This window comes from Colletes gigas, unplaced genomic scaffold (assembly GCF_013123115.1).
Source record: "Colletes gigas isolate AHSC1104 unplaced genomic scaffold, ASM1312311v1 Colletes_gigas_Sc00007, whole genome shotgun sequence".
Classification (NCBI taxonomy): domain Eukaryota; kingdom Metazoa; phylum Arthropoda; class Insecta; order Hymenoptera; family Colletidae; genus Colletes; species Colletes gigas.
This window is the reverse complement of record NW_025106636.1, coordinates 6283030-6310574: the sequence shown is the minus strand read 5'-3', so window position 1 is coordinate 6310574 and position 27545 is coordinate 6283030. Positions and strand designations below refer to the sequence as shown.

The 27545-nt window shown below is 38.0% G+C and overlaps 1 protein-coding gene across 2 annotated transcripts in view; it reads right to left on the bottom strand.

Moving 5' to 3' along the window:
* Positions 1–27545, bottom strand: part of LOC122396626 (extracellular serine/threonine protein CG31145) — a 79789-nt gene that overhangs the window by 8723 nt on the left and 43521 nt on the right. For both annotated transcript variants that reach the window (XR_006259057.1, XM_043395197.1), the window contains exons 2-4: positions 19592–19716; positions 11516–11591; positions 510–602 (exon numbers count right to left, since the gene is read on the bottom strand). Coding sequence is in view for 1 of the 2 variants with exons in the window: in XM_043395197.1 (XP_043251132.1) it covers positions 510–602; positions 11516–11591; positions 19592–19716 (294 nt within the window). In the remaining variant the exon portion in view is untranslated. The remainder of the gene's footprint in view (positions 1–509; positions 603–11515; positions 11592–19591; positions 19717–27545) is intronic.

The following is a 27545-nucleotide window of genomic DNA, read 5'->3' as shown; positions in this document are numbered from 1 at the left end:
AATGACGTAGGAATTTTTTTCTCGACACTGGGTAGGATTTTAGGGGTATGTGTATTGACAAGAAATGATTGTAATTGCCCCCCGTAAACGAAAATAATTTTTTTACGACGATTTGAAATTTTTTTTTCGCCGAAAAATTCGTCCACCTTCCTGAATTTTTTACTCGAAAATGCGTAGGATTTCGGGGGTATATGTATTTACCAAAAATGGTTGTATTTGACTTCAGAACCTACAAATAATTTTTTTAGAACGATTTGAAATATTTTTTTTTCATCGAAAAATGTCTACACCTACTCGAATTTTTTTCTCGAAACTGGGTAATATTTCGGGAATATGTGTAATGACCAAAAATGATTGTAATCGACCCCTGCAACCGAGAATAATTTTTCCGGAACGATTTGACATTTTTCTTTTTAGCCGAAAAATTTGCCCTACTTTTCTGAATTGTTATTATCGCAGTATCGTCGATTACATAATATTACAATATTATAAAGAAAGGTGTATATTACCTGTCTAAATGGAAGGCTGCGATTTCCGCCGTATGTCTCTCGAAGTCGGTGAAATAAAAATGATTTGGTAGTGTCTGCTGCTCCCGAGGAAACCTATCACAAACATTATAGTTATTAAGCATTTGAATCGACTGATTTGACACTTAAATATTCGAGAGTGGTTTTAAACAACCCCCAGAGAAATTTCGAAAATTATTCCAGGATTAAAAAGCATTTTAAGCTTTCCAGATACGAATCGAAATGTTTCTCGCAAGATCTCTGTTCGATCTCGAGGCTCTAGGGATATTTGCGTTTCCTGATAAATATATTTCCGTTTGAGGGCACCGCCGAGATTTACCAATGAGAATACACGACCAGGGAACTTTACGTGGAAAGTACAGCGGAAAATGGAGGAGAGAAAGTGGAAACGGAAAGTGGCTTCCACTTTCGATACTTCTTCTCGACTGTACTTTATCGAAATTAGTATCGTAAAGCATTTCAACGCACTAAAATATAATTGTCTTTAATTTACTTAGGTGATCACACAAAATGGCAAAGTCCAATATTACTTATGAATAAATTAACGTAATCGCTGGGGTGCCAAAATATTCCACAATACCAAAAATCTCACTTGCGTCGCTAAAGTAGAGCAAGTAATCGATCGCCATTTGTTGGATCACTTATTGATTTTTAGATCAGTCTGTACTGTAACACATCTGTAACTCATTACTTGTTACAAATAAAACGTATATAATTAAAATAATACACTGTGCAGTAAAAAAAAACCTCAACAGTGTTTAATGAAAAATAAATTTTTTCGATTATTTTGTGCTCAGTACGAGCGATTAATTCTAAGTACATAATTGTAATGGGTGAAAAATTGTGTTTTGCGAACTAAAATGAAATTGAGTCGTAGGGAGTCCCCCACGATCAAGTGTTTTCCCTCTATTTGGTTTGTTTGCCGGAAAATATTTTTCTCGTTCAAGGACAGTCACGTACCACCGTCGTCTGAATCTAAAGGGAGACGATTTCGCGAGAAAACACGGCGATATGGAGAGAGAGAGAGAGAGAGGGGGTATAGGTAGAGACAGAAGAAATGGTCTAACCTCCCTCTACGGTTTTGCCGTGGAAGTCGACGGCGATAAATAAAAAAGGCATCCCGGGGGAATCCTTCTCGTACGTGTGCACCTTTTCTCGTGGAACACGGGAAAGGAACAAGAAGCCTGAATTCCGTCGGTGTACTGACGTTGAACGAGTGTGCTCCAACGAGACTCGATGGGAATGTAAATAATGGGTAAAACTTCTGCGCGAAAACAATTATTCTTGATAAAAATTTCGACGAATCCGTGAACGTTTGGTCCACGGCGAATTGAAAAAATATCAGAAAGGCTTTCGAAAGAATCGATCGCGATACAACAAATAGAACAGATTTAAAATCTCCACGAGGGTCGAAACAATGTTTGCGCCATCGATTTTATTGAAATATTATCGGAGAATTACCGAGCGATTGTAATAATGAACAAACGTGAACAAAGTTTCCGTAAACATTAAAATCTTTTTAACCGAACGCAAATATTTCCGGAATAATTCCCGCGGGAATAAACGAAACAACGGACAATAACAAGGGAAACATGCACGACGCGAGAGATCTCGAAATGCACCGCCTCGAAAGATTCTCTCCTCGATCAAATATTTATTCACGATCTTCCTGTAGATTTTACGAGCCACCTGGTACGTACACGGTGGATCTATAACGCCATCGCCGAGAACCGAGTACACTGAAAACGTACATACGTCCGCGTTTACCAAAATAACGATTAATTCAAGGTCCCTAGATATTTAACGACGGTGATCAAATTACCATACATTTATGCTCGAAATTAATTCTCTCGTATCGAATAATTCTGGGAAACTTTTGGAATAAAAGGACAATTTTATTTACAACAAATCATACTGGTAAACTGTTTTTGTAATATCTTGATAGCTGTTTATTTAAACCCTATTTTTGTATTTCGATAGAAGAGTAAAGTCGTACAAAATTGATTTCAAGAATGCCCTTCTTGACATGCAATTTTTATTTGAAACGTATCTTCGTACACCAAATAATTTATGAGTGACTCGAAGTTGTCAAGTTTCTTTTTTAACAACTCGTTCTTAATATAGAATTTTAATATCGTAGTCAATTTATACAAAAGACATATCGTGCACAAATTTTTTAAACGTAAAAATAGTAACACCGTTCATTATATTAGAAATGTTATTAATATACCAAGTTAAATGCAAAAATGTGAAGGTATTCGCTGTTTATAGACATTGCAATTGCTAATTACCAGTAAAAATTTCACGAATTCTACGTTATTTACCAATATTCCAGTAGACCGATTTGCCAGCAATATTGAGATGCAATGGGCTGATTTCAAACAAACCGCATTACTTTGATCGAATAGCTAGCATAGCTCTCGATTAGAATACCATGGAAATCTGAGGTATTGTTTTTTGGCATGTTTATGTCGAAAACCTTCAAATTCGAAAATATCGGAATTTAAAACTCATTGGAGGTACGAAAGAATCGTACTAATTATTTAAATTTCGTAATTTATGACTTCTGAACAATTTCTGAAAAATTCGAGTGTTTCTATATATGCACACAATGCTCTAGATTCTTTAAGGAGATTTTTTATATAGAATTAAATAAATGACGTGTAATTACATATATTATGGAATTTCTTCCTTGAAATAGACATGGAATCGAAATGTATTTTAATACCATGCATGTACAGGACGTTTCAAAACAATGAGACAAGTCAAAATATGCATATTTGGTCCAGAGAATGGCGTGGGTTTACGATACGTCTCGTACTCGCCAGCAGAGGGCTACGCTTAACCTGTACCTTTCTCACAAGTGCTCGATCGAGTTCTTGATCCTTTTTAAATTATTTTTCTGAGGTTCGAATACTAATTTAGTCTTCCCAAATATAGTGTTTCTTGGTGTCCTTGCCATAAATTCCAGCACATACAAAGTCTTTCCAGAAACTTTAACAGTAGTTGGGAAATTGATGGGTATCGGTATTGGTAAATATCTCATTGGATCGATCTTAATGCTAGTTCTCGAAAAGCGACGCATCATTCTTCGAAAAAAAAGAAGAAACAGCTAAACGGTGACACGTAAAACAACGAGGAAAGTTTTAATTCATGGGGCGGTAAATTATTCGACACGGCGGGACGAGTTTATACCGTTTCCTCCGAAATGTCAGTCACAAGAAGTTCACCGTTTTACTGCGATGCTTTATTGGCAAATGTAGTGACGCTCGGAAGGTTGCAGGTGGTCGAGATTGCTGACGAAAATAGATTAGAACGAAAAATAGAACGACTCGGGTGCCCCCCGTCTTCTTTTAGCGAACACTAACCTTTCGAAAAGTCGTTAAAAGCGTAAATATTTATCATTTGCTAAGCTAGGAGCTTCCATGCACTGGTGAGAAATTATGCTCCCCCACGATAAGAAATTGCAACTTGAGCAGAACATTTTTGACGGTTTTTCGTGAGAAATTATCCGTTCCAAAGGTAAGAAAAATGTTGATTTTTTGAGATATTCTTAATCAATGTTTACGACACAATTTGTACGTATTTGAATAAATTTGACACAAGGAAGATATTTAAATATTTGCTGTGTTTATAAAAAATATTCAGACGAAATAACTTATACAGCTCTTATTGGTGACTGCTAACCTAGAGAGTTGTGCATAGTAATATGCCTAAAAATATTATCTTCACCTTTCCATGCCTTGACATTATGATACCTGGTGGACTATAATAAATCTTTTCATGGAATGTCCTAAATTCAAGCTGCTGATATAGAAGAAACGGATCGAGCCTGATATTTTTAAAAAGTAACCTCAAAACTCTAAGAAACAAACTTTGCTAAATTTTTTCAACAATTTTTCTGCTCCATACAGGTTGCATCGAATATTAGAGTTACAGCTATTTTCTGTAAATTTAACAGAGATATCAACATTATTTTTCTATTTTAAATTAACTTTAACCACGCAGAATAGAAAGTTCTCGCAATAACACAAAATAAAAGTTACTCTCTATTTGAAAAAAAGATCTTTCTCTTGCAACTATTTATTAATTTGTATAATAAATTCTACCGAAGTTGCAGACCTAGTTAGGAACGATCTCGTTTATCTCTGAATAAAAAATTTTCTAGAATCAGAGTTCAGTGCCAAAATAATTTTCTATCAAGAAATCCTTTCGAAAGCTTCGGTCCGGTTTGGTATCCGAGTGTGGCGTCGCCTCCCACGCTCGCCGCCAGAGGGATCGCGCTCTCACAAGCGCTCGACCGACTCCTTGGTTGCTATACATTCCTCGAACGACTTCTTTAAGGGAGGGTCTGCTAAAAAGCCTTACTGACGAGTCCACTAGCAAACCTAGTCGAAACCGTGCCCCCTCCTTTTCTTTTTTCCGTCCTCCTACGATTCTCACGAGTTCCTAACCGCATTAAAGCAGCGCCACACGTGTGTAAATTCAGATTTTCGTAAGATCAAGAGGTAACCATACTAACGAGTGGCGCGCGAAACGATTCCAAATATGGAAACGCTTAAAGACAGCGGGCCGACACGGAGCAACGAGACTTGGAAAACCACGGATGGCTGGCCAGGGGAAACTTCTCCGAGCAGCCTGGGCTAATTAATACGACGGTCGAGCGGTAATTAGCGCGTAATTTGCATCTGATTAAAAGTTAACTGGCGTCGCAAGGCAGCCAGCCAGGCCTCGCCGCCCTGACCTTCCGACTTCGCTGGCATAATTTTGTTTACCGAGCTTCTCCGTTCGCGAATTTTCGGGGCACCGTTCCGCCCCCGTGCCGCGAAAGTCTGCGGAAAAGATAACCGGTATTTGGAGGGAATAATTGCGCGGAACAAGAACCCCGCTAGTCGCCTGGTATTTTCTATTCAAATGAACCGGTTCGCAAATTGTCCCTGGCAATTATTAATCGTAGGTATAATAAGGTGTGCTGCTTGTTTTGGCACTCGAGCGACGGGATTCAAACTATTTCAAGACGAACCCAGTCAAGAAACGTAACTCAAGAAATTTCCCGCCGCGAAACCGTTGTTAACGAAAGTCTTGAATATCTTGAGATTCGTTAGAAATCTTGGTAAAATTGTAGAACACTCTGTATACACATTTAGTGAATTAAGAAATAAACTTTTTATTTTGAAATGTTCGTTGTCTCGATCAGTCACTTCAGTTATCCGATCGAGAATGACTCGAAAATGTCAGTTATCCGAGCATCGCTGTATACTCTTCGAGATCCCTTTGGTTAGATTTTCGTTAACGAGTTTGACGTTTCGCGACGATTTAATGGGCGACGTTCGATTTTCTTTAATTTAAAGGTCCAATTTAGAGCCACTCGGTAATAATTTTTACGTACGAGCAATCGTAAATAGCTCGTTCGAGTGTCTATGAGACCAGTTTTTTCTTTGGAATGCGCGAAACCGCGAACGACCAAACGCTAATTACGGGCCGGCTAATGATGTAGGTCGATGTTAATTATTGCTTCTCGATCGGGCCGCGAGCGGCGGGGCGAAAGAAAAATGTCTGCCCCGCGCCAGGCCACTTCCCTTTAACGAGCCGGATTAAACATATTACGTGCACGTATTCGATAAATTCAATGCTGGGAGCATTGAAAGCGTTTTCTTTTTACGCGCACGCGTCACGGGAAATTAATCTGGAGAAATATTAAATTGCACGCGTTGTAACGAATTTTTTTCCAGTAAACGTGAATTCCGCGTATGAAATTTAAAGATCCGCCGGGACGAGCCGGTGGAAATTATCGAAATTTTTTCAGATGAAAATGCTATTCGGGGAAAACCCGGGGAAGAGGAAGTTGTTTTTAATAATCGAGTAGACGGAATTCAAACGCGGAAGTTTCGAGCGAAATTTAATAACGCGAACTTCTGAATCCGCGGGAAAGTACGACGAGGATAGAGAATACTATTTTTTTTTTTATCGTTACAGAGAATTTTCTTACTGGGCATAATTTTGGGAATACTCGAAGACACGTAACTGTTATTTTTAACGTAATTACAAGATTCTGAGTATTATTTTTTGTTTACATCATGATATGAGAGAATGGAGTACTTTATGATAGAAATAAATTATTTATTTAATTAGTAGAGGAAGTGCAACGTGCGTGGAATGCTAGTTTCTTTAAATTTATGGCAGGGAATGGGAATGAATAACACTGCATATCACGGTGAAATTAGTTATTATGATTTACGACTCTCAGTAATAATGACAAACAAAAAGTATATGAAAATGGCTAAAACTGGTTAGTTTTTAATATTCTTCTTTTTTATAAATAAGAGTGACGACAGTTCCCGCGCTCACCAGCAGAGGGCTTCGCTTTCTCGCAAGTACTCGACCACCCTTTTCTTTTCTTTCCTCCTGCTATCTCACCTCGTTTTCTCCATAAAAAAATGTTTGAAAACCAAGAGGTACATTACTGTATTCCATTCGCATTACGAATTTTATCTCGCGATAAAAATAACGGTGTACCGATTCCGTCGCTCGAAAGCGGGATTTATCGTATATGAGTTATATAAAGGGTAAATTACTTCTTCCTCCGCGACAAAACGAAAAAGCGTACCATCCACGAACGACCAAAAATGAGCGAAAAAGGAGAAATAAGGGTGGCACTTCGGGACACTCGGTGAGCAGAGGCAACGTCCGCAATCAAAGAGCCTTCAAGGGAGGGGCCGATAAAAAGATCTACGAAGAAATAATTTCCCGAGTGGGAGCGTTTGCGAAAAATTGTCCATTCAATGAATCTTAGCGTCCGGGAGGAGGGTTCGCCACCGCAACGGGGAAAAAGAAAAGCCATGACTTGTTCGTTTCGAAAGGAGGAAAAGAGGTGTCCTCCTTAACGTGTAACGAGAGCTTATTGCGGGATTGGTGGCGTCGGGACGCTCGCAATTTCGCCCAGGAATACTCTCTTTCTCCCTCTGTGGGTATAGGGGCGGTGGTCGAGGCCGGAAACTTTCCATGGAACTTATTGCCGAACTTATTACCGGAGTTTAAGCCGGCCTCGGCCACTTATCGCGGAATCTTCGGCCAACCGGAAGTTTAAAGGGGCAAATGTGTGCACCAGAGGGATTCGAAAGGGTCGAAGGTGCAGGGCAGATAAAAAGAGATGCAATAAGCGGTCCCGGCCACCCTCGCTTGTCTCGAATTTTCTCTCCACTTCGGGATATTACGTTGTCTCTACTTTATTCCCGTCTTTCAGGTCCCGTTCTTCCGGTACCCTGTACCGTTACTGCCCCGTAACTCGTTCCGAACGATTCGAGACGCCGAGGGCCGACGTAGTCGAGACGCGTGGATCGCGGTTCGATCGAAATTTCCTACCAGCCGAGCGTTTCGAACAATTTTAACACTAAAATTGTAACAGTTTCTCTTTTATATTAGGTAACTCTCAGCTACTATATTTTTATCATATACAGAGTGTTCTAGAGGGCAAAATAAAACGAAAATCAAGAATACCAATTTGTTGATCGAGGCTTCGTTAAAACGTTATTAACGTTCAAAGTTCTGTGGCGTCGCCTCCCACGCTCATCACCAGAGGGATCGCGCTCTCACAAGCGCTCGACCGACCCCTTGAACGGCAATCTGCGAACAGCTGCATAGGCGTGACAGTGATTCTCACTCAGAAAACTTGTAAAGCTGTCGATATATCACTACTTGTAGAGCTTCTCATGCTGAGTGAGAACCACTATCGCGCGCACGCAGCTGCACGCAGGTTGCCTATCTACAGGCGCAACTTTAAACGTCAATAACTTTTTAACGAAGCCTCGATCAACAAATTGGTATCCTTGATTTTCGTCTTATTTTGGTCTCTAGAATCTCAGTAAAATATAATATTTATAATTCAAAGTATTTGTAATATCCAATGTACGTTTTTAATCAGAACGAACTCGATAATAATTTTGATATCAATATGTAATTCGACTTTGTTCCGATATTTCTAATTAAATTCCAGGGATCCAAAGGCGAAGATAAAATTAAACTTCGAGGGGATAAAAAAATGGGAAAATGTCGAGAAGAGTGTTGGTCGATCGGTTTGAAATTACGAAATTACCGCGACGTCTATCTCTGTTTTTTTCACCCCAAGCATCTCCCGTCACGCAGCGAAGTCTGCGGTTTTACCCGGCACCGGGGCTGACGAAGTTATGTGGATGGGATTACGAGCACAATTACATAAGTGGAGGCCCAAGTGCCTCGTGCCGTGAGAGAGCCACTCGAACTGTCCTTGCCTCTTCTACTCAATTATCATTGTCCGTTCTCTCTTTCTCCCTCCAGAAAACGCGATACGTCACATCCTCCTATTGTCTGAGACCCAGAAACGCTTTCGCGAAGACCTGGCGGGAACGAGTGTCGAGGGTGGTGATCGTTTTGGATGCGTCGCTTATTTCTCCCTCGGGTGGGTGTGCGCGCCACTCGTCGAACGAAACAACTTCGACGTGTCTTTCGAGGAAACATCGATACAGTTTGAATCGGAGCCCGAACGAAACTGCGAACTTTCACAAATAAAGGTAATCTGGTGAACTTTTAACTTCCACGGACTTTCTTTTTCTGTTTCAACGCGTCCACTGTCGGACGAGAACCTTAAAATTTTTTTACGAGACCAGAACTCTCATTCTGGACAATTGTAAATCACATAAATTAGAATTAATTGTTTCAGTTCCATAATGAATCTGTCAACAGTTTAAACTTTTAATTCTGTAAAAAGTTTCAACTTTCAGCAGTGACATTTGATTAATAAAAGTTTTAAAGGAACAAATGGGTTTCAACTATATTTTACTTGCTATTATTTAACACGAGAGGGTAGCCTACTCGAATAAGCGAATCAAATTTTTTGGATTTAGCCAACTTTTCGAAGCTTCGAATAAAGTAAATAGCGCTTCCAACTGGAAGGGACCAATGTTTCAACGTTAAATTCCCGATTGTTATCGTGGCGAATGTACGAGCGTGAGTCAACGCGAGTCTTGCGGGATTTCGCGACGCGAGGCGTCGTGACGTCACGGACAAACTGTTGAAGTAATTTCTCGCTGGCTGCGAGTTCGAGATACGAAACTTTCTGGCCCTATCTATGCACCGGTGGCCCGGCTGCGTAGTCATTCGTGGAGACCGGAAGTCCGATTTCTACTCCAATTTCCTACGAGTTGCTCCTAATTGCATCAGACGTCTGCGTTGCCCGTAAATATTATAACATACCTGTGAAATGAAGCACCACAGAAAGTATCTACAACGAAATATAAGAGTAGACTTTTTCTTAAAGAAGGTTGTCTTTTATAATCGTATTTAGAAAAGTTGAAAATTACTATTTATTCAAATAAAAGAGAGTTGTTCGTTAAGTTTGGACAACGCGGACTCGGTATTCGAGCGGTGCAACTTGTACGAAAGTGTTCGCGCTAGTTTAACGATTAAATAAATCCTCAATCCCTTAAACCAACATCGACTCGTCTAACAAGTTGACCGAATTCTACGCTGTTTCTCGATTTTATCACGTCCCCGGAACGGGTCTAGCAGATTTGATTACCGTCAAAATAATTTAAGGTAAACCCTGCTCCAAACTACAAAAGTTTTCCCTCCTATCTTCGTCCACGAAGTTTTACACCTTCATTTGTAACACTAAGCAGTGCACTCGGTTCTCTAAACGTCAGTTATAACTCATGCGTTTAGCAGAGATAAGCGGCAGCTTTCAAGAAACTCCTGGCTCCTTTGATTAACCGAGTAGATACACTCGTACTTAAGAAACCAAACATCGGGGGTAAAAGAACAGTTTTAAAAGTTTATACCCCGATACTTATCTCGTTGTTTTAACAGTAAACCTACGAACGAGCGTTTTTTAAATTTCGTTTAGAATTTCTAACGTACAGTGTTACTTTAGCGTCATTTAACCTCACCATTTTTCTTGTAATATACGTACAATGAATTTATTATTATATTTTTATTGTTTGCTTTTTGAGAAAAATATGTAGTCTGCCTACTACGACAGGTTGAACGATTCATATTTTGTTATAAAAGATTGTACAAAACAGGCAAGTAGAGAATCTTCAGCTTCCACTGCCTTAGAACAGTCTAACAACGCGTATTAAAAATAGATAAACTTTAGACGCGTGTAGTTCCGAAACTACTGGTGATTTATATAAAATTGAACCACTGTTAGAAGCGGTAAGGTCTCCCCTTTAAAATGGCTTTTGGTTTTTGACGATCGGACTTTCCGTTTCGGAGATATCGTAATTTATGTAAAAGGTAGTTTTTCTTAATTCGACTATCGCTGTCTCCGTCTAATGCATCGCGTCGGACCTCCTTGTCGCGCGTTGACCGAGTGCACGTGCGGTCAATGACCTTAGTAAGAATGTAAACAAACGCTTCGGACCCTCATATCTCCGAAACTAGCCACCGCATCGACTTGAAACTAAAATCGCTATATCTCCGGAACTAATAAAGCTATCGACTCGTACAAACGCTCATTTTAAAGGGCATTTCATCCCCTATCATATGACTATATTAACTACTATAATTTAGGCTATCTTCTATGTTTTATTTCGAATTTACTTTGACTCTATGCACCTAAAGAAGATTCTGCAATTATATGATTGGTGTGCGATAAAACTAGACTATAAATTGTTTATTTAGTGAATTTAAATTCCTATACAGGATGTTTGCGTAGTTACTAGCCAGCATTTTATCGTAAATAATTGTTTTCTCCGGAATAAACTACGATATCGACTTGAAACAAAATTCATTCTCAAGAGCTCTATCTTATGAAAACTATAACTTCGTGCAGAAAATTTACAAACTACCTTGAAATTTTAAAATACTAAGTATGCACATTTAGAGTGAAAAATATTATAGTTAATTATAGAAAGATTTACAGTTCTTATAATCGTAACGTCCTATTTGTTGGCGGTGCTCCCCTGCTCGAAACTCTGGGTAATTCTTTGTTCGGGGAATTTAATTGCACTCACCTCATAGGTTTGAACAGCGCCTGCATGTACGAATAGTTTATCTCGAGCTTCAGCTGCGTGCCGCCTTCTTTCTGAGCTGAAAACAAAAATGGTAAAACAGGGGTTGTTTACTCTCCAGTTTCGTGGAAATAAAGGCGCGATTATCCGGCCGAGCGACCGGAACACGCAAATTGCTTAGGAGTAGTTTTCCGGCTCGATTTTCTCGGTCTGACGGAGTCGGAACAAGCGGCATTTTCGATTCAATTCGTCCCGGCACGATTAAGCCGCGCTTAATTGCACTTGCCGCGTATGCAGATACCGAGCAATAATCAGAAAAGTCCGTCTGCCGAGCACCGATTCGGTTTCGACCAACCCCCCTTCGCTGTTTGAGCGTCGTTCGACCCGACTCCTTCTGTATTTTCATCGTTTTACAGCAATCCCCGGTTTCGAGCGACAATATTTGCGCCAAATGCAAGTTACGGGGTCGAACCCGCCACTGTTTATATTTATTCAACGCGATCGATGGATCCTCGCTGGCTTCGGCTCGAGATCGAAATCGCTTCGAGCGAGCCAACGATCCCATTTTTCAACTGGAAATTATTGCATTTATTACCGTCGTCGTCGTTGTCGATGACAATTGCCGCCAGTTATTCTTCGCGAGCGAAATTCAGCAACGGTTGGATAACATTGCGAAAAACACCGGATTATTTTGCTTTCATCGATCTTTCGTCGAACGATAGAATTCTTTAATGAATTAAAAATTGCAGCATTCGGCGGGCAAATGTTTCCCAGAGAATTGATAATAAAAATACGAGCTCGACGGTCTCGAAGCTTGCGAATAAAATAGTTGCACGGTTTCGCGATAATGAAAAATCGCGCAGCTCGCGGCAAGTTGGCGTGGAAAAAAATTCTTGACAGAGACGCACGGAGGTATATCGATCGTTCGTCGCCCACTGTGTCAATATCATAAATGATATATGCCTAATTTACGTACCAGCCGCGCGGGTTACTCGAGGTCAATTTATCATAAAGGACAATAATTAATCGTCGCTCTCCTGTCGTGTCGCCAAAGTTATTGACTCGAACTACTTACACCTGAATGCCCAACACCCGCAGTTGGGCAAAATCTTGATCCAAATAAAAACTCTAAACGAAACAAAACACTATTTACATGGTAATAGTAATAAATTATTTTCTGTGTTGAAAATCCAAGTCATTCCGCCAGGGTCGAAACTACAAAACTGCAAAATAATTCCAAACCATTTATCCGGATAATTTCAACGGTGTTTTTCTACTTATCTATTATTTTATCTTTATTTCCATAAAAACTTTGTACGACTAATTATTTTCTCGATTATCTAAAATGGACGCTTCTAAACGAGTATTCGTGTCGCCAGTTATCAGAGATAACGTTAAAAGCGCATGTTCAAGAGGCAAAGTCAGAAACGAGAGTTATAATTAAAATTAACATTGAAATATGGAACGCGTCGTTACGCAACTAAGAGAAAGGCAAAGTTCTCTGTCGAGCGTGTTACCATTGTGCAAGAGCTTGTTTGTCGCGGAACTTATTTTCTAAAACAATTTTAGATCGACGCGAACATGCGCCGGGATAATGGGATATTTAAGAACGCTGACATTTTACGCGAACATCCATCGATGTTCGGAACCGATCGAATGGAAACTTTGCCTTGAACTCGCGTAATGTTGTAAGGTCACTTGGGGGAAAAAGGGAGTTCAGATTAATATAATAAATAACGCTCGATTTTAATGCAGAATGTTAAAATCAAAATTTAATTGATATTTATTATCGAGGTTTCTTTATTTGCATCTGGACACTATTTTTCACACAAATTATGAGTACTTCGTAGTGAACGTGAATATCTTGAAAAGAAGTTCGTCCCTTTGAAACGTCAAAATTAATGTTTTCGAGCTGAAATTTTGAAAATAAGGATACGTATATCTAGGGTCGTTATCTTTGGTATTAATAAAGAATCCAAACACGGAGGATTTCAAGATTTAGTGCCACATCATCTGAAATATTCACCTCATAAAAGAGTCAATGGTTTTAGATTGATCTTCACGTTTAAAGGACACTGACTCTGAGGAACTACACTTAATAGAACCAGCGAGATCGGTAAAATTAGCAAACGTAAAAGGTCTTACAGAGTGCACGGAATTCGCGTTACCGGCACGTGCAAAATCGCCATTTCTTATAAACGCAAAGCTTATTGTTAGAGACCGAGCAGACACCGAAGTCGTATTTCCTACGAACGTTTCAATATACGAGACAACCTAAGAAAATTCTCCAACTTTTCTAACGCCAGCACACTGACCTCTCCCATAACTTTCTTCCATCGATTTTTTAAAAGATTATATTGCACTACGAACCATATTCTGGAATTTAATTTCAATAACATTCTTGAGCAACACATTCCAAACTGTACACACGTATATACTCATTAATATTAATAAATTTATATATGAACTTATATAACCTGAGAAAATTATTTTAAGTAAATAATTAAATAATTTTATTCATCAACGATACATGAAATCAAATAAAATAATCAATTGTTTATTTCGTTCAAAATGTCTCCCAATTTTCATATTAGCTTTACATACAGTGTGTTCGTTTCCAAACTCAACAAATGTCTCGAATACTTTTTTAAATAAAAACTACTATTTCCATTTGTAGTAAAATGGAAGAAATTTTAACAGAGGGCATTCTTTTTACCAGATTTCGTCTCGAAAAGACGCTTACATACCCCAACGACCAAACAATCCATTTTCTTGTCGTTTGAAAGCAATTGCTAGCCCGAAACGAAGAATTTCTTAAGCAAAAGGGTTCCGTACGAATTGAATTCTGCTGGCAACTTTTAGGAGGCCAGGGCGGAGATTTCTAGCCGATTAAACGTTTAATTTCGTGGACCGTGATTACGTATCGAAATCAGCTCGCTGGGAATCGAATGGCGGCGCCCTCTCCGCTCAATTTAATTATTGTTTAGCAACTTGGATCGACCTCCTTTGTCACCGAGATGCCCGGGGAACCATCTCCGCCCTATCCTCCCTTTTGATCGACGATCTAATTTCCTACGGCAGTTCGATACTGCTTAATAATTGCATCCGCGGCAGCCGGGGGGGGGGACTCCTTGGCGCTGATTTAACTTCGTTCCGCTGCCACTCGACCCTACGCTGGCCTTGCTATTTGTTTAACAAACTGTCGCTCAACGACTAAATGTAATCGAAATTACACCGATCCCGTCTATCCGACGGAATTTTCTACGGATCGAAGAAATCAACAGATACCTCGCCTTTCGACCCGTATTACCAGCTCCCCGGATCCACGGGAAGTTGTTTAAATTCGAATCGCGCGCTGCTTTACGAGGATTTTCCCACAAGTACCTGACCTAACAAAAAAAAACAAGAAAGGGGACAAATATTTTTCAACATGATTTCCTTTTAGCTGGGTACACTTTTCCCAGCTGTGTTCAATAGCTTCGATACCCTGTTTATAGCGGGAACCATCGAATTCCTCAAAATAGCCATCAACCGCAGACTCCACCTCTTCATTATTGGAAAATCTTTTACGATCGAGCCATTTTTTCAAGTTTGGAAATAGAAAATAACTTGAGGGGGCTAAGTCTAGCGAATAGGGTGCGCGAGGGAGCAATTCGAACTTTAACTTCTGAATTTTGGCCATCGCAATAACGGATGTGTGAACTGGTGAAACAACACTTTCTTTTTCGCCAAATGCGGCCATTTTTCCTTCATTCTGTCACTCAACCATAGTCATTTTTTTTAAACAATAATCGCCATCTATACCTCAGGCCAGGTACTTCTCGTTCGACAAGTTTTCGATCCGAATAATCCATAGATATCATTTTATTCGGGAGTGTCACCCACAGAATCCGCGAGCTCTATTGTAATTCATCAAATTGTATCGAACAATGTCGTCGAAACTTTTGTCTTCCCCCTCCACCCCTCCGTTTTTTCCATTTTTGTATTGTACAGATCGAACTACGGTATTCGTTTGATTAAAATTTAATATTCCGTTTGAAATTCGCGATACCAACACGGGCGGAGCTTGCGCAAACAAAATGCTATCGCGAATATGATTTCCATATTTTCCATCAGGATCCACTGTATCGATGGAGGGCTGATCAACGATAGTCTATTCTACTGAAGTCCGTAATCAAACATGTTTACTTCTAGGCGCGGAATTGCTGTCTCGTTTTCGTTTGTCCGACTGTCCACTGATATTTCTTTTTCAAAAAGATGTTTTTTTGCTGTTACCAGTATCAGAATGAATTTTGTGATCATCTTTAGAAGAGTGACGAGACATAAGTATTATATTTTACTGATCAGGATATGACTAAATTTGATAATTTTGTATCGTAGATTATTTAAGGAAAATATACAGAGTGAACACTGTTTTCGTACAGAAATATCAATCACTTATAACGTAAAGTTTGTTATTAATATTAATAGGAGTTTACATGTTAAACTGGACTATAGTTACTTGTTTCAAAAATGTATAATTATAACAAATGAAATAAAAGACTGTTGAATAGAATGGAGCTTTAATTTGCAAGACAAAAATTAGATGAATTAGATGATACCATTGTTTGGAGATTGTTCAGTTTTACTATCAAATAGAAGCGATTATTGGACGAGCGACCATGAGCGAACGATCGAAAATTACGCGTGGTACGTCGATGCCAGAACTAATTTTAAAACGTTACGGTTCTGAGACCAGGAACAATCCGTTTCGCTCGTTCTCTCTTTCGATTCGTACGATCGTTGCATTGTTGGTCAATAAACCGCGTCGCGGTAATTACTAAGCACAAATCCACGGTCACAATAACACCGGTTAATTGACTAGCTTCATGGGCCGTAGAGGAATTAATTTCAACGCGGAAGATTATTACGGCGCCGTTTCCAAATTAATTTTATGCCTCCGCGTCTAATTCTCATTGTTCGTTTCATTTGTTGCGACGGTTCCGTTACCGTCACTGTTACATTCCATACGTTCTGTTGCAGTTCTGTTAATGAAACGTGTCGCGGACGGGAAAGCTGGACACACGCGACAAATTCAGTATCTTGGTTCTATTGAAAATGTTCAAATTTATATAATTATACAGGGTGATGGCCCAAAATAAGACGAAAATCAAGAATATCAATTTTTGACTAAGGTTTTAATAAAAAATTATTAAAAAATTAAATTAAAAAGTTTCAAATCTTTCTAAAAAAATTATTCTCGGTTGCAAGGGTCGATTACAATCATTTTTGGTCATTACACATATCCCTGAAATCTTACCGAGTTTCGAGAAAAAAATTCGGGTAGGTGGTGAAATTTTTTGATAAAATTAAAAAATTTCCAATTGGTCTAAAAAAATTATTTTCAGTTGCAGGAGTCGAGTAGAGTCGTTTTTGGTCAATAGACATACCCCCGAAATCCTAACCCTTTTCGAGAAAAAAATTCCTTACTGAAAATACAATGTCTGACTCGGACATTCCGATTCCCCTGAAGTTTCATGCGAATCTTTAAAAAATCATAACTCCTGAACGGATTGGCGGATTTTAATGTTCCAAACGGCAAACAATGCGTATTTAGGTAGAGAATATGCAGAAATTCCAAAAATATTCAAAAAGTTATTCCTTAACCCCGTAAAGTGAGAAAAACCCCATAAAAATGGTCCAATTTTCAAGCAGCCATAACTCCTACAATAGTGAATATATTTCAATGAAACTTTTTTCTGAAGTAGAACTTATCGATACCTACAAGAAGGTATTAGACAACTTTTCTATAGGGCGTCAAACAAAATTATTAAAAATGAAAAACGAATTTCTAAGAAAAATCGACAAGGGGGTAGCTGCCTAAACATTCTATTTTTTGTAATATAAATACAAAAGACAGGAGCAAAACTAATTTTTTTATTTTAATTTTAGGGAAAATCGACGATCTTGTGGTACGTCGATTCGAATATTCAATATTCAAATGAAACAGTCTATTTTCTGTAATGTAAATAGAAAAGATAGGAACAAAGCTGTCGTTGTTCGTCGAAGGAAATTAATTTTAGGGAAAATCGACGAACCCGTGGTACGTCAAATGGTTCGAAGACCTCTCGAAAAAGTCAATTTACTGTGAGCCACGTAAAATTTAATAAAGGTCCACGTACGGTGGCCGGGGCTTATCATCCATTACTTCGCCCAAGGAAAAATTCCGAGCACGATTTGCGTGCACTGTCGCTCGAAAATTTATATTACAGCATGTTCGATCGCTGTAATACCCGAGTGGAAGGAGTTCGACAGCGACCGCCCAAGAATTTCGATTGTTATGCATTGCGTAGCGATAGAACGTCTGACCAGCGGCGCCCGATTCTACTGAGAAACCAGGTCTCGAACGAAACTGCTGAAATTCCCAATCAGCTCTAATATAATAATTATTATTTTACCTTTCATTTCTTCATAGAACAATTTTTTTTATTATTTCAGTGCGTAGATTCTTCGAGTGATTACATGTACTTTTGAAACATCCTGTATATTCAAAGAAAGACTGTATTTTAATATAACGCGACTGGAATCCAGGAATATTAATTTTTATTGAGGCTTGTGTTAATTATGCGAGCTTCGTTTCGACTAAAAATGATATTTGTATGTATCATATTTTGAAATTTATTTTCCTATATCAAGAGGAAAGTTTGAAATATTTTTCTCTCAATATTTTAGGTACACGAACTTTTTTATGAACTTTGTGTGTATAGTACACTTCTATAGATAATATTTCGTTGCATTGACTGATCATTTTTTGGTCTTTATTCACCAAACATGGTATTTGTATACAGGATGTTTGGCTACCCCTGGGAAAAATTTTAATTGGCGATTCTGGAGGCCAAAATAAGACGAAAATCAAGAATATCAATTTCTTGACTGAGGTTTCGTTAAAAAGTTATTAAAAAATGAAATTAAAAAATTTCAAATCCTTCTGGAAAAATTATTTTCGGTTGCAGGGGTTAATTACAAGCATTTTTGGTGAATACACATACCCCCGAAATCCTACGCAATTTCGAGAAAAAAATTCAGGAAAGTGGTGAAATTTTTCGACGAAATTAAAAAATTTCAAATCCTTCTGGAAAAAATATTTTCAGTTGAAGGAGTCAATTATAATTATTTTTGGTGAATAGACATACCCCAGAAATCCTACGCAGTTTCGAGAAAAAAATTCGAGCAAGTGCTGAAAGTTTTGGGTGAAAAAAAAGAATTTCGAATCGTCTTGGAAAAATTATGTTCGTTTAGGGGGGTCAATTACAATCATTTTTGGTGAATAGATATACCTCCGAAATCCTACGCAGTTTCGAGAAAAAAATTCGAGCAAGTGCTGAAAGTTTTGGGTGAAAAAAAAGAATTTCGAATCGTCTTGGAAAAATTATGTTCGTTTAGGGGGGACAATTACAATCAATTTTGGTGAATAGACATAGCCCAAAAATCCTGCGCATTTTCGAGAAAAAAATTCAGAACAGGCTGAACTTTAAACGTTAATAACTTTTTAACAAAGCCCTAATCAACAAATTGGTATTCTTGATTTTCGTCTTAGTTTGGCCCCTAGAATCTACCGCTAAAATTTTTCCCAGGGGTGGCTGAACACCCTGTATTTTATAATTTATTTACCTGCACTAACCCGAAAGTTCGAAGAATGTTCTTCGAAAGAAACTTTTTTATAAACTTTGCGTGTATAGAACACCTCAACAGATAGTAGTTTCTGAGCAGAATTCTAATTTGCGATAGAATAATTCCCTAGCCGAGTGGGAAAACATTGTCAGACCTTGCAACGAAGGCGAATAAATTTTAACGTCGCGCGGATTAAAGTCGAAGGCCGCTGCGCGAAGGTTAAAAAATAACACGAAGAGATTTTAATTCCTCGCGAAAAAGAAAAGGAAACTGTGAATATTGTGAACAGCGCTAGAATTTCTAATAAAAAATACCGCGATATATGTAAATGTTCCCCGTTTAATTTAAATTCGTATGCGTTTAAGAAGCGATCTAGTTTCTCAACGAATCGTGAAAAAGTTAAAAGTAAAAGATCAAAAAAACGCTTACCAACATGAACGATAGGCCTCGTCGCGATTTCGTGCAACAATTGGTCCACGTATTTCGAGTCCAACGGGTACAGTTCCGCTCTGGAGATTTGCAAATGGAACTTCTCTAGGGTTGAACTATTCTTCCTGAAATCGAACAAAAGGGGAAAGAAAAATTAACCCACGCTCTATAACGATACAATTAATGCGATAAAATTATATAATAATTATTAGAAGGTACGAAACAAAGTATAACGCAAATGGAATTGTACCGTGTTCGATTTATTGACTGAAAAATGTAGGTTTCATTGGAAACACGTTATGTCGGATATCCGGTAAGATACCGAGATTGAAAGGGCGTACACGAGACGAATTCCAATTACAATTCGCTAGTTTGTAGCTCCTTATAACCCGTGGTACATTATATTTATCACCTGTCGTGTTTCCTGTCAGTTTTTCCCTTCCCTGTGAATTGTATTTATGACTTGATTCGCGTCACCGTCGTACATTCATACGTTGTAAATTAACTGACGTTCCGTATTATACTCTGATCCAAACAAGTATTAAATCATGATATAATACGAAGTTATCAACGAAGGAAATTTATGTATCTCGTTGTTCCAAGTACGCGTAAAATCAATGCGGAGTCAAGATTTAAATTATTTGACTCTTAGAGTGTATCTTTTGCGAAATAATAATTGCGTTTATTTATCTTAACGTTTGGCCATCTTCGAAGCGCTAAAATTATAAAAAAAAATTATGTAATATAATATATGCATCATAAAGAAAATAATTCTTATAAACCACACTTTATATTTATGAAAGTGTCTGATTCGTCCACTAATTACGAAAATAATCGCGTTATGTCTGCTGTGAATTGCTTAAAATTCTAAGTATAAAATAATAAAATTCTATTTTGATAAACAGGATAAAATACGAAGTTGTGAAATGAAAATTTCTGTTCCCTGAGAAACGTAAAAATTTGATATTTTTACCGTAGGTTTTGAACGATTCAAAATTGCAATAAAAATTAGTAAATGTAGTAAATTACGAAAATAATGAATCGTGTTATGTTGTCTATAAATTGCTCAAAATTCTAAGTATAAAATAATAAAATTCCATTTCGACACACAAGATAAAATACGAAGTTGTGAAATGAAAATTTCTGTTCCCTGAGAAACGTAAAAATTTGATATTTTTACCGTAGATTTTGAACGATTCGGAATTGCATTAAAAATTAGTGAACGCCCCGATAGGCAAAGTGTGGCTGCTGTTGGGAAGTAATAACGATTAGTTACCAATTAAAAATATATCTGCTCGTAAATCTCGTTAACGCGTACGCGTAATTGCGCTGCACGCGCGTAATTCGGCCGTTTGAAAGCCGCGCAGAAAACGCCGCGCAAACGGAATCAACTTTCGAACGAAACAGAAATTGGGAAACTTCCCGGAAGCCTCGGTTCCCCTCCACTGGACTGGAAAAAGTTCCGAACCGATTGCCTGCATTTTTAGCGGCAGTAACTAATTATCGGTGCCTGTTCGACAGCGACGATGATTTTTGCTTCGGGCCTCGTTTGGAGAAACCTGATGATTGAATTCGTTTGTTTCGTACGCGGAGCATGAAATCGACTAAATAATTGATGGTACATTAAAACGAACGCATTCTGTCTTGAACCAAAACTTTGATTTTAGTCAATTGCAAACTACGCAACTCAAAAGTTGGTCTTTCGTGACCTCATTAAAATTTATGAAGTCTTTTAAAAATTATTTTCTTTAACATTTCAACTTAAGAATTAATTGTTTTTTAAACACGAGTTCGTATTATACCGAGTAATTCCCAAAATAAGCGTAATCATATTAAAACAAAAAGAATCATTATTATGATATTTAACATCGAGTAAAAAAAGTTAAAAATTATTTGACTGGAAAAACATTTAATGGAAAGTGCTACGCGCGTGATACTTTTAAATTTAACAAAAATAATAATAAAAAAAAAATGTCACGAATTGTTCAGGAATATCTATTATATTCCTGCTGAAAAGTATCGCGTCTGACTCCACAATCGCTGGATTTAAATTCTGCAGAGAGTCTAGGGAATTTATTGGATTACATCGTTCGAAAACCAGTCAGAAAAACAAAGGGAGAACCAAAAATACGTCTGACAGAAGAATGGGAGCGTGATTCACAAAATTATTTACTCAGATTCACGTCTGACGTGTCTAAGCGTTTAGGACGTCTTATTAACCAAACAGTATACTCGACAAAAGACTGTATTATAATTTTATTGCAGAGGAAAGAAATTTTTATCATTTATGATTCACATAATGATCAGCAAACAGAGTAATCTGTAATTTATACGTTGCAAAAATATTTGGACACTTTGGGGAATATACTGTGCGAATGTTACGTAATATTTTATATCACAGTATATTTTCTAAAGTGTCCAGATATTTTTGCGGGGTATAAATTACAGAGAAATTAAAAATGCATAAAAATATCAGTCGAAAACGTGGAATGAAGTTGTTTTCGGTGGCTTCGTTTTCGAGATAATTGAATTAGAAAATTGTTCAGGTACGCGAGCGATTAAATACGATATGCCTGACGCGTCCGTCCATTACTCACTACTTCTACTTATGCTAATAGCTAATGGTCATGCTCTATTGCATGCATATCCGATGAACTTTCAAAGTCGATTTTCTCGAAAACAAGGCTTCGAACGAAACAATTTTATTCCATTTTTTCGACTTATTTTTTATGCAGGATTCCCCCTTCTGTCGGTTGTACCACAATTACTGGGACACTCTGTATGTGAATCAATAATCTACCGGAATACCATGCTGTTCGAATATTAATTTCGGTCTATCCACCGAAACACTAAATTTTACTCAAGATTCGACGCTTTAAAAATAACAATTATACTTGTTATACTTTCGATAGAAGTAGTCATTAATTCCACGCAAAAAGATCGTTTCATTTCGTGCGTTGAGTTACAAAGAAGATAGATAACGTTGCTCTCATTAGTTAATAAGCTCGTACGATTAATACAATTATGTATATTCATCGTACAACGTGCAATTTACGACATATTGGAAGAAGAAATTACGGGTAGAATTTCCATAGAATTTCCACGTTTATTATGTAAATTCAAGAGCAGCTCTTGTGTCGTTTCATATCAGTCATCGAATATTAGCTGATTTTGTATTAAAATATGTATTTCACTCGTTGTATGAATTTGAAATCGGCTTAAAAGAATTATTTTTAAAGATTTTTTTAGGTGCCCAAATTCGGAGAAAATAAATTTTTCCAAATCGATCTGGAAAAATTATTTTCACTTTTGGGGGCCAATTACAATCATTTTTGGTCATTAGATATACCCTCGAAATCCTACGCACTTTCAAGAAAAAAATTCGAATGGGTGACTAAATTGACAGCGAAAAAACAATTTTTCAAATCGAGTTGAAAAAATTATTTCTAGGTTCTGGGGTCAAATACAACCATTTTTGGTGAATACATATTCCCCCGAAATCCTACGCACTTTCGAGAAAAAAATTCAGTACGGGCCTAATTTTAAACGTTAATAACTTTTTAACGAAGCCTCGATTAACAAATTGGTATTCCTGATTTTTGTCTTATTTTGGTCTCTAGAATCTACCACTAAAATTTTTCCTAGAGGTGGCCGAACACCCTGTGTAAGTTTCGAAGGGTTTAACCCTTTGATATTCCCCTTTCATTGCAATAATATCGAGATTTTTTTAACGTAAAATAGCTTGAAATGCTACATTTGAGGTGAACGTATTTTTATAAATTTCCAACATTTATATTGATTTTTCAATAATACAATCGAAAAATTTCTCTCGTTTCTTTATGAAGCATTTGAAATGGTAATTATTCGCCATTTTGTTTCAAATAAAATGTGCAAGCAACCCTGTAGAAGTACATGCTTCGTTACTAATTCGCGAGTCAACATTTAGAGGTAAGTACAGATTGAAAATTCATCAACTTCTCTGTCGGTGTTTCTCAGTGCTTCCGTTTAAATCTGCAACAAGAGAACAGACAGATTTCCGTTTAATATTAGACTCGATGGCCAGCATTAATTACAATGAAACGCTCGGTACATATTTGATACTCAACGAACAGTGCAAACGCCAAATGTTTTTAAAATTCCATACATAATACTGGAACAAGATTCGGACGAGTTTTTAAGAACGCTGACGATAGCAAATGGATGTTTCTCTTTTTCACCTGAGAGATTCATCGGTGGACGCAAACGATCTATTAAAATTAATCACCGGACTAATTGTCATCTTCGTCATCCGGTCGTTTCTCTTCCCGTGATTATTGCGAGCGCGTTGTATAACATTCCGGCGTGACTTTCACAGCGAAACAACGCACAATTCATTTATTAACAATAAGCGTGTCGCATTCTGTACCATTGGGACACATAAGGAGTATCTGCAGAGAAATGCAGTTAAATATTTACATGCAGTCACGGCAAACACGGCCAGGAGGATATTTGACGTTATTGCAAACCAAATAATGCACGAAACTAGTTATTATTAATAACAAACACGGTCTCAGAATTCTTTTCTATTGCACGTATAACTGGAGCATAGACACGTATAGATTACCTTCGAAATCGCGTTATTGACATTAGAAATTCATTTTTTTTAATTTTCATGGTAACTCTTTAATTTATAATAGATTTGATAAGGTACATGAAGGAAGAAAATACATTAGGCAAAGAACAGAAATGTTCGAAAAAACAGAGGAAGAAGCGAAGAGACAGTACGAGGGGGAAGAAAAGGGTGCAATTCGGTGGATTTTGGGTAGCGAAGTAGCCCGGATTCTTAGAGACGCGTGTCACGCATACGCAACTCGACCATTCTAGCCGGAGATAAGGCCAGGGACTATCCCTTAATGGTGTTCACGTAGCGCTATGGAAAACACCCCTCTCTGGCATGAGATGGCCTATCAGACGGGCAGCAAACCCTCGGTCCCGACGTAGAAACGCGCGACAAGAGCTGTGAATGCCGTTCCATGCATTTTAAAAGGCTACGAGTTACATTTTCTGGATCGTCTCGCGTCTGACAATAATCTTCAGGGTCCGTTGGCTCACATTTGCATGGAATGGGACCGAGACGCGTATTCGTGTCTACTTACACTCACGTTCGAGCTGATGATCCTACTGTTTTAGAGCCACAATGGCGCGCGATAATAAAATTATGAAATCAGACTCTGAAAACTGCTGTATGAAAGGTTAATTTAATTTTTGTTTGGATTTAATTGAGCCCATCTGCGCCATCTTGAGTAGATCACGAGCCCCTTTTGCTCCTATCTGGATACAATTTTATTTATTACATAATCGTAAGTCTCTTCAAACGATTCCAAACTCGTTTATTATTTTCATAAACAGAAGAGGAATTTCAACACAATGAGCAACTTTCCAAGCTTAGAATCTGAGAAAATAATCAATCTTTTTACATCAACGCAATTTCATTTACAATCATATCACTGTATATGCTGATGATCCTACTGTTTTAGAGCCACAATGGCGCGCGATAATAAAATTATGAAATCAGACTCTGAAAACTGGTGCATGGAAGGTTAATTTAATTTTTGTTTGGATTTAAGGACGTCTATCTGCGTTATCCTGAGATGGATCACGAGCCCCTTTTGCTCCTATCTTGATACAATTTTATTTATTACATGATCGTAAGTCTCTTCAAACGATTCCAAACTCGTTTATTATTTTCATAAACAGAAGAGGAATTTCAACACAATAAGCAACTTTCCAAGTTTAGAATCTGAGAAAATAATCAATCTTTCTACATCAACGCAATTTCATTCACAATCATATCAGTGTAAGTCTCTTCAAACGATTCCAAACTCGTCAAGAGACGTTAAGCAAGAATCGAAACGTTCATTCTTTACATAAACAGAAAATTTCCAAACTTAGAATCTGAGAAAATTTCCACTATCAATCTTTTTATTATAAAAACTAGAAACCTGATAAATAGAAGCCTCGTCGAAATCTGAAATCTCGGTTTGCCAACGTCTCGTTAGCCCCGACCGATCAAAAGCTAACGGGTACGTTATCGCGATTGATTTCACCCCCTTCTAACCCGTGTCCAGCTGGTTTTCGCGTGCTACGAGATAACGTTTGTTCGAAAAAAAAAAAAAATCGTTTAGGGTCGACGGTTGCGTCGCGAAGCGAAGATATGATTTTTGGCCGGGGCGTGAAAATCGATATGAAAACGGCGGCCTCGAGCATATATTGGCTAGGTCGCAATTGATGAGATCGTTAAAGTAGACACACCGTGTATATCTAGTTGGGGTTTCATACAATTCGTGCAAGTGTACACGGAACCGGGTACGTGTACCCGGTCGCGCGTTCCTGTGTGTATAGGTCAGAATGCACACAGTCTGCCTCAATATGCAGTGATCACTAATGCAATTTCATGGCGCATGCACGTGCAGTAACGAAGGCTTAGGTCACGCTTTCATGTACACTGACTGATTACGTCTTGCCTGTAGACGTGCACCCGTGTAACTAGGCTGTCCGAGTATCGTTTTATGAGAACGATTCGATACGGAATCGAACTGCACGCCTCGCCCCGTCCACGTCGTATTAATTAACTTTCTTGTTTATTTTCGCGGTCCGCAGATTTCAATGCGATTCTATTACTCACGCTGGGGACAGTTTCAAGCTGCGCCCGGGGCCACGGTCCGCGGCGCTTCACCCTTTTTCCCCGAAAATGAAAAAGGAAATGGCCGATCTCCGAACCGTTGGATCACGGATAACCTTCACGATTCGAGGATTCACGATTCATTTTCATTTCTTTATATGTTCGTGTCCAAATTTCTAACCTCTTGAGATCACAGAGGGGGAAAAGAGCCCATGTTTTGCTTTTGGAGTTTGGGTGCAAAGGGGACTTTTTCAATTTTATGTTATTTTTGTGTTTAGGAATTTTCAGATTTCCAAATTTCATTTCTAAAGTAGATTTGGGCAAAATTTCTCACTTTTGAGAACACAGAGGGGAAAAAGAGCTAACGTTTTGCTTTTGGAGTACACGTGCACGGGGGCTTTTTCAATTTCATATGTCATATTAATTTTCAGGAATTTCTAAATTTCCAAAATTCACTCTTAAAGCAAAGATGGGCAAAATTTCTAACTTTTGCTAATTTTGTAATTTAATTTTAACTTGCCTAATTTTTGAAAGAGAAAATTTTAATGGAAAAAAAGTTCTGCATATTCCAAAACCTCTTCTAAACTTCTCGATCTTGAAGCCCTGTAAAAGGTTGTTTCAAGGAACATCAAAGATCGACGGAATGACGCAAATCGAATTAAAATTAATCCAAATAGAATTGACATGGAGACTCGTAATTTAATACTAAATTGCAAATTTGATTTTTGAACGAGGAAATTTTAATGGGCTAAAAATTCTGCATATTCCAAAACTTCTCGATCTTGAAGCACTGTTAAGGGTTGTTTCAAGGAACATCAAAGATGGACGGAATGACACAAATCGAATTAAAATTAATCCAAATAGAATTGACATAGAGACTCGTAATTTAATACTAAATTGCAAATTTGATTTTTGAACGAGGAAATTTTAATGGGCTAAAAATTCTGCATATTCCAAAACTTCTCGATCTTGAAGCACTGTTAAGGGTTGTTTCAAGGAACATCAAAGATGGACGGAATGACGTAAATCGAATTAAAATTAATCCACGCAGATTTCGATCATCCAACGTTGATACGCGTCAAAGACAGAGGCAGGTCCTCGAGGATGATCCGTCGTGAGAGTCTGCGTCCAATCGTATTATGAATTAAAGCCTTGCCTAGACCCAAGGATCGCCTAGGAGATAATTGAGAAACAGAATCCAGAGAATCGGTTGGTTCTTGATCGTTAAAACGATCCTCGCGCCCGTTGCGTGTTTCGCGGAAAATTATCTTCGATTAAAGTGCATCCGTGTGT